The sequence below is a fragment of the Physeter macrocephalus genome, chromosome 10, assembly GCF_002837175.3.
Source record: "Physeter macrocephalus isolate SW-GA chromosome 10, ASM283717v5, whole genome shotgun sequence".
In the NCBI taxonomy this organism is placed as follows: Eukaryota; Metazoa; Chordata; class Mammalia; order Artiodactyla; family Physeteridae; genus Physeter; species Physeter macrocephalus.
Window position 1 is genome coordinate 53,974,137 of NC_041223.1, and position 8,510 is coordinate 53,982,646.

Genomic DNA, 8,510 nt, shown 5'->3' on the forward strand with positions numbered 1-8,510 from the left:
TTCAGTAGTTGTGGCATACGGGCTCAGTAGTTGTGGCGCACGGGCTTAGTTGCTCCGCGGCACGTAGGATCTTCCCGGACCAGGGCTCGAACCCGTGTCCCCTGCCTTGGCAGGTGGATTCTTAACCACTGCGCCACCAGGGAAGCCCCATGAAATGTAATTTTAAAAATCAGAATTTTTTTTCTGCTGTGGTGTAGCCTGAAGTCAAGGTTCAAAAGACAGTTTATGCATAATTGGGTTTTGTTCAATGTCTAGAACTGATATTTAGAATTTTGCTCAGGCCAAACTAAGGAACCAAAGTATTCTAAGTTGCTTCAAAAATGAAACAAACTATAGATCAAACTGTGTGTCATAGATGTGTGAAGTAGAACTAACAGAAAGAGCATCTGGGAGTAGGGAGAACTTGTCTTGAAAAGTGAGGTTTTTCCTTGCTAACTGGCAAGTAGCAACAGGTACTGCAGTTAGTAAATACAACCACAAACTACAAACTTAATACAACAGCGAACGCTTTGAGCCACAGCTACACATACTGTTAGTGATAACTGGTGCCGTCAGCATCACTTTCCAGCCTGAAGGATGTCGTGTAAGTTGGACAACTTCCTTTGGCTGCAGTTATGTTTTATGGAAGCTGATATGTAAAATCACACATTATTACCTTCGTGGAGATAGAACAGGAATAAAATTTTTTAAATATATAGATTACCTTTGGACCTATAGGGAATTCAACTTTACGGCCACCCTGAAAAGAAAAATAACATAATAAGAAAAGTGGTTTGTCACTGATACGTTACCATTTTCTATTACCCACAGCAGTCTGCGGTAAGCCATGGAACTGCAGAGCAACCACATTCCTGTTTGTTTAATCAATGTTGAGACAGTTCTAAAATTACCATAAATGTAGGGAAGATATGAGGAAGACTGTCTAAAGCAGAGTCTCACAGAGGTGGTCTATAAGCTGAATCTGTACAGTAGCTGTGCTTTTTAACCAAATGAGTGTTAGGGGTTTTTTTTTGTTTGTTTGTTTTAACTCAGTAAACTTCTTTTTTAATTCTTTTTCACTTACCTTAAAAAGGAGTCCTAAGATCTGACATCTCTGGACCCAAATTCTCACAGGCAGCAACCTTCACCTTCTGTGCTTATTAATTGGGCTCACCCTCCAGCCAGGATACAGCCTCCGGTTTGCCTGTCTCCACCTCTTCCACAGTTCAACCCCCTGCCCGCCTACTCACGCCTATTTGCTGCCTGGCCCCGGAGGCATTTGATTTTGCAACCGCTGGCTTACAAAACTGTTGAAGTTCCCTCAAGTTCACAATATGATCTGAAGGACTTTTGAAATAACCAGGTAAACTGTTAGCTAAATTTAAAACATCCCAAAGGATCGGTCTATAGGGGTTGCTATACTTTTATAATAAAAATGTTTTTTTAATCCAAAAATCTCACTAAAAATAAACCATAGAAGAGGTATCTCATACAAATATTAAATAGGGTAAAAGTTAAAATCAGCAATGGGAAAGTAAGAAGGATATTTTTCACCTATATGTTTGTTTTTTTTGCTTAACATCTTTATTGGAGTATAATTGCTTTACAATGGTGTGTTAGTTTCTGCTTTATAACAAAGTGAATCAGTTATACATATATGTTTAAAAGCCTTAAAAAAAAAAGTACAGCCAAAGATGCCCAAATACAGCAAATGAACTGTAATTCTAAAGGAACGTGGCTGATTTTATCAACAAACCAGGGCTCATACAGCCAAGTAAGTACGCTTTTCAAAAGTAATCCTTTTTGAATGCTGTGAACTTCACAGTTCTGCTGCTTATCATTAAAAACTGCCTTCAACCCACGACTGGGCATGTACCCTGAGAAAGCCATAACTCAGAAAGATACATGTAGTATGGGGTGGTGGTGGTGGGATGAACTGGGAGATTGGGATTGACATATATACACTAATTTGTATGAAATAGATAACTAATAAGAACATGCTGTACAAAAAAAATAAAATTTACTTACGTGTAAAAAAAAAAAAAAAAAGATACATGTACCACAAATGTTCACTGCAGATCTATTTACAATAGCCAGGACATGGAAACAACCTAATTGTCTGTTGACAGACAAATGGATAAAGAAGGTGTGGCACATATGTACAATGGAATATTACTCAGCCATGAAAAGGAACGAAACTGAGTTATTTATAGTGAGGTGGGTGGACCCGGAGTCTGTCATACAGAGTGAAGTAAGTCAGAAAGAGAAAAACAAATACCGTATGCTAACGCATATATATGGAATCTAGAAAAATGGTACTGATGAACCTAGTGGTAGGGCAGGAATAAAGACGCAGACGTTGAGAATGGACTTGAGGACACAGAGGGGAAGGGCAAGCTGGGACCAACTTAGAGAGTAGCACTGACATATATATACACTACCAAATGTAAAATGGATAGCTGGTGGGAAGCAGCTGCATAGCACAGGGAGATCAGCTCGGTGCTTTGTGACCACCTAGAGGGGTGGGATAGGGAGGGTGGGAGGCAGACGCAAGAGGAAGGTGATATGGGGATATGTGTGTGCATACAGCTGATTCATTTTGTTGTACGGCAGAAACTAACAACATCGTGAAGCAATTATACTCCAATAAAGATGTATTAAAAAAACCTGCCTTCAAAACCTGAGGCGATTCTTTCTTACATTCATAAAACTAACAAAACTTTGTTCTTTGAAAATGGATTTAACTTTAGAAAAAAGCCCAACATTATTTGCATGAAGACCAGCAGACATGTAGGTAATTAAACTACAAGCTTTGTCAGGAGGGGTAAAATTAAGATAAAAAAATTATCTTCCTGCCCTTCTAATTTGTCTCAAACTGCCTCAGAAGACAATCACAAAGTGGAATTTCAAGAACACGTTTGTAACAGGAGCCTCACTCATGTGGTAGGTTTTTAGTGAGCACCTACTACAATGCAGCTCAACATGGGGTCAAAAACAGGTGCAGCCTGGATCCTCCCAAGGCTTAGAGTCTTGCAGATGAAACAGACAAAGAACAAGGCAAAATACAGGGGCAGGAAGCACAGGCCCTTTCTAAGGCAAAAGCTTTGGAGAACAACACTCATTCCGACATCCAGCTCCAGGGCCCCCAAAGCTGCCGCCCGCCTGGCCTCCTGTCACTACAACTGGCTGGTCCGCAGCAGCAAGCCCCGTCCTTGCCCAGCTCTGCCCTGGATCATGCAGTGTACTCTGACATCTCCATCTAAATTAATCCTGCGTGGTTTATTGTGAAGCTCTCCTAATTATCCCCCTTCTCTTTTCTAACACCTACAAGTTGGACTTTATCTGTCCGTCCTCCTGTTCTTCCACAAAGGTTTAATTCTTCACTTTCTCATTTCTGCTCTGGGCTGAGCTTTGCACACACATCAGCGGCTCTGCAAGGCCGAGAACACCTTGAAAGGCCAAGGCCATAGGCTTATCCACATTTTTTCATCTGTAGCATCTAGCAAGTTAACCTTTCTATTATTTCTATCTAGCTATATAGGTCCCATCTTCTACATATTTGTTTTTAAAAAGTCTGCTTTATTACTTTAAAGTCACATCCCATGAATTATCAAAGTTAAGCAAAGAATTACTGATTCTAAGAACACATCGCTGGATTCCATCTTTACCATTTTCAGAGGCCGCATGGATCCAATGTACGCCTCCTCTGTATCCCAGAAGGATAAGTCAGGGTATTCACCAGGTTCCAGGAGAAAAGGGACACCCTGAAATCCAGGCTCTTCGTAAATCAGCCATCTAAATAAGTACCAAGGAAGGAAGAAATAGAGACAATTCATCATTTCTGTCAGTGGGACACAGCACCCCACTAATAAGAGAGGAACAGAACAGGAGAGGATGTGGATCTGGATGATGTACAGTTCCACTTAGGTAATAAAGCAACATTAAACTCAAGGAGGAATAAGCCATTATATGTACCTCTTCTTGAGCCTTTACTAGTCTCCTTGGCTTGGCTGTCTTTGTCCACTTATTTTACTTTCTACTATGAACTGCTTCAAAGTGTAAATGTCTCTATTATTTCCAAGTAATAAAAGTAGTTATCTTTTGCACTATATGTGTTTACAGAGGCTCTACCCAGGAGATCTCAAATGTTTTAAAAGGTTACATCCCATTTGTAACCAAAGAATAGGATGTTCCACCTAATCATTTTTCACAGTCAAAAATTAATAACATCTAGCAAAAGAGCTTACAAGGAATGCCACTCGGAATGCCACTCAGAATTCTACATAATCCTCACAACAATGCTATTGGGAAAAAATACTATTGTCCCCATTTTACAGATGAGGTTAAGTAAATTGTCCAGGGTCACAGAGCTACAAGTACCAAATGCAGGGCTGATCCTAGCTGACCCCAAAGCCAAGCTCCCAATCATTCTTTGACAGCAACGCTTCTCTTTCCAGAGACCGCAATGAACGTAATTTCACAATGACTCAAGATCATCGCTGTGAGCATGACTCAATGCACAGTGACGTCTGTGGGGCTTTTGAAAGTCTAAGGCTGCTTGTTCCCAGGCCCAAAGCTTGTTGAGTTCTTGGACGTGATTTTTATGGCTTTTCAATAGCACATCCTTCTATCAGACTTGTCAGCTGTCACTTCTGCTGCGGTCAGGAAATCAGAAGCCTCACACTCCTCTTCGTAAATAAGGAATTCTTGCTGATCACTTACACTCGACAATTCTTTATTAGTCTTGCTAAAGCATCCTAGGTGGGGTAACGTGACCATGTTTCCCAGAATACCGAACCAAGAAGAGAATGGTTGTAAAGGCAATCTTTTACCAGCAAAATGGTTCTGATTCTCCCCTCTTTGTTTTTCTATTGTTCACAATTTTGGCCCAAGGGCATATTTTTGGTGATGGTTTTTGTTAAAGGTTCCCCTGGATAAATCAGTAACTTCGTTCGACTAATTATACAGAGTTTTATAATCAAAATCCCACTGAAGACCTGTCCACACACACAAACACACACGAATGCTGAGAGGCTGTGTGTGGTGTATGGGTGCGGGATCAAAACTAATCCACAGGGTTAGAAGTCAGGATAATAGCTACAAGGACAACCAGGAGAAGGCAGGAATGAGGGGGAGCTTCTAAGATACTGGTTATGCACTATTTCTTGATCTGAATGATGGTTACACTTTAAAAATTCACTCAGTTTACACATGTATAATTTGTTGTGTACCTTTTAATACAAATGTTATATATACTTCAATAAAAAATTAAGGGAAAAAAATAGACATCTTTTAAATATCACTGCAATATCCCTAAACCACAAGAAAGCAGAGGCTAAGAATGGGGTCCTCTAAACCTCCTTTTGTTTAAAGCATGACAGTTAAGGATGCATTACATCTTTTTTGGAGCTCAAACCTCTCACAGGCACACCGCACACCGATGCCCTAGCTAAATAATGGCAGCTTGTCATAAATTGTGGTATTTGGCTAACTAGCCAAGTGCCTTGAAGTCTGACTCTTCACAAGTAAACAAGATGAATTTTTCATTAACACAATGGACAGCTCATAAACCAGTGATTCTGAGATTCTGACATGATGCTTACTGAAGTACCCTTTCACTAAGTCTTTCCTTCTATAGTTTGAGTTCCGAGGGTATGTATTCATCTGATACTAAATATCTCACTTTCCTTGAAGCACATGGTTTAGTCACAATAACATTCATAGAAGGAAGGTAATTTGGGGTAAAGGGTAATTTATCAAAAAACTGAAAATATAAACTGGCACACTTGAAAAGACTGCTGTTCTGAGGGTCCCTCCTCAGTGAGTGAGTGCTAAGGGCCTCCTGGGTAACTCAAACAGACATTTATGAATGTTCGGTGGACTTTGGAATTTGAAAACTCATATACAGAGTGTGATCCTTTTCCCCTAAATTCTATTCCAACAAGATACATTATTCACGAGGCGCTCAAGAGAGGAGGAAACTGCCTTCAGGCAGGCAGTGTTATTTCATTTTCTAAAGGTATTCTTTTATTTTCCCATGTACTCAGGTAATGAGCTTTTGCCTATATTATGAATAAACAGTATGACTACAAAGAACTTTTAAAAAAATAACAGAAGTATACATACAAATGAATATTGTTGAACTAATAACAATGGCCATCCATTCATTCAAAACATTTGCATAATTACTCTTGCAGACCCTTTGAGTCAGACAAGAAAAATTGGTCTTATCTTGTTCACTGTTCTTAAACAAACAAAGAAACAGTATTTCCCGCAGATCCTCAGTCTTATTCTCCAGACATGGCTGCACATGAATGTTGGCTACATACAGAAACCAGCGGGGTACTCAAAAGATTAAGTATGAACGTGCCAACTTTGAGGTTATTCAGAGGAGGGTGAGCTCTGAATCTCAAGCAGGGAAATGTGCCTTTACAATGGGGAGATGTGGGAAGCACCAATTTAACCAAGCAATCAAACTTGGGATCATTAATGAGAAGCAGGCTGGCATGTACCACAAGTTGTGATACAGCATGAATATATACCACTACCTATAGGAAGTAGCAACCTTGTCAAAACTCTTCAATCTGCATCTGATCATACCTGCAGACCCAACCACCTCTATACAGAAAATTCAGGTGACAGAAGAACGAGTTAAATGATATCATGAGGAAACACTCAGAAAATCCAGAATGTAGCACATTCTCTAAGCAGCTGATCTAAATTCTTCAAAAAGTCAGGGGCTGGGCCTTCCCTGGTGGCTCAGTGGTTAAGAATCCTCCTGCCAATGCAGGGGACACGGGTTTGATCCCTGGTCCGGGAAGATCCCACATGCCGCAGAGCAACTAGGCCCGTGCGCCACAACTACTGAGCCTGTGCTCTAGAGCCCACGAACCACAACTACTAAGCCCATGAGCCAGAATTACTGAAGCCCACACGCCACAACTACTGAGCCCGTGTGCTGCAACTACTGAAGCCCACGCGCCTAGAGCCCATGCTCCGCAACAAGAGAAACCACCACAATGAGAAGCCCGTGCACCACAAGAAGAGTAGCCCCCACTCACCGCAACCAGAGAAAGCCTGCACGCAGCAACAAAGACCCAACGCAGGAGACTGGTTCAAGATGGCGGAGTAGAAGGAGGTGCTCGCACTCCCTCTTGCAAAAATACCAGCATCACAACTAACTGCTGAACAATCATCGACAGGAAGACACTGGAACTCACCAAAAAAGATACTCCACATCCAAAGACAAAGGAGAAGCCACAATGAGATGGTAGGAGGGGCACAATCACAATAAAATCAAATCCCATAGCTGCTGGGTGGGTGACTCACAAACTGCAGAACACTTACAGCACAGAAATCCACCCACTGGAGTGAAGGTTCTGAGCCCCAGGTCAGGCTTCCAAACCTGGGGGTCCGGCAACGGGAGGAGGAATTCCAAGAGAATCAGACTTTGAAGGCTAGCGGGATTTGATTGCAGGACTCTGACAGGACTGGGGGAAACAGACACTCCACTCTTGGAGGGCACACACAACGTAGTGTGCATATCGGGACCCAGGGGAAGGAGCAGTGACCCCATAGGAGACTAAACCAGACCTACCTGGTAGTGTTGGAGGGTCTCCTGCAGAGGCGGGGGGCAGCTGTGGCTCACCAAGGAACAAGGACACCGGCAGCAGAAGTTCTGGGAAGTACTCCTTGGCGTGAGCCCTCCCAGAGTGCACCATTAGCCTCACCAAAGAGCCCGAGTAGGCTCCAGTGTTGGGTCACCTCAGGGCAAACAACCAACAGGGAAGGAACCCAGCCCCATCCATCAGCAGACAAGCGGATTAAAGTTTTACTGAGCTCTGCCCACTAGAGCAACAGCCAGCTCTACCCACCACCAGTCCCTCCCATCAGGAAACTTGCCCTAGCCTCTTAGACAGCCTCATCCGCCAGAGGGCAGACAGCAGAAGCAAGAAGAACTACAATCCTGCAGCCTGTGGAACAAAAACCATATTCACAGAAAGAAAGACAAGATGAAAAGGCAGAGGGCTATGTACCAGATGAAGGAACAAGATAAAACCCCAGAAAAACAACTAAATGAAGTACAGATAGGCAACTTTCCAGAAAAAGAATTCAGAATAATGATAGTGAAGATGATGCAGGACCTCGGAAAAAGAAGGGAGGCAAAGATCGAGGAGATGCAACAAATGTTTAACAAAGACCTAGAAGAATGAACAAACAGAGATGAATAACACAATAACTGAAAAGAAAAATACACTAGAAGGAGTGAATAGCAGAATAACTGAGGCAGAAGAACGGATAAGTGACCTGGAAGACAGAATGGTGGAATTCTGCTGCAGAACGGAGTAAACATAAAAGAATGAAAAGAAATGAAGACAGCCTAAGAGACCTCTGGGACAACATTAAACGCAACAACATTCGCATTATAGGGGTCCCAGAAGGAGAAGAGAGAGAGAAAGGACCCGAGAAAATATTTGAAGAGATTATATTTGAAAACTTCCATAACATGGGAAAGGAAATAGCCACCCAAG

General features: G+C 42.0%; 1 protein-coding gene across 1 annotated transcript in view; it reads right to left on the reverse strand.

Moving 5' to 3' along the window:
• The window catches only part of CRYBG1 (crystallin beta-gamma domain containing 1), a 62,838-nt gene that overhangs the window by 25,845 nt on the left and 28,483 nt on the right, over positions 1-8,510 (reverse strand). Inside the window, exons 7-8 of the mRNA XM_007118742.4 lie at positions 3,648-3,774; positions 704-739 (exon numbers count right to left, since the gene is read on the reverse strand). Coding sequence (XP_007118804.2) covers positions 704-739; positions 3,648-3,774 — 163 coding nt within the window. The remainder of the gene's footprint in view (positions 1-703; positions 740-3,647; positions 3,775-8,510) is intronic.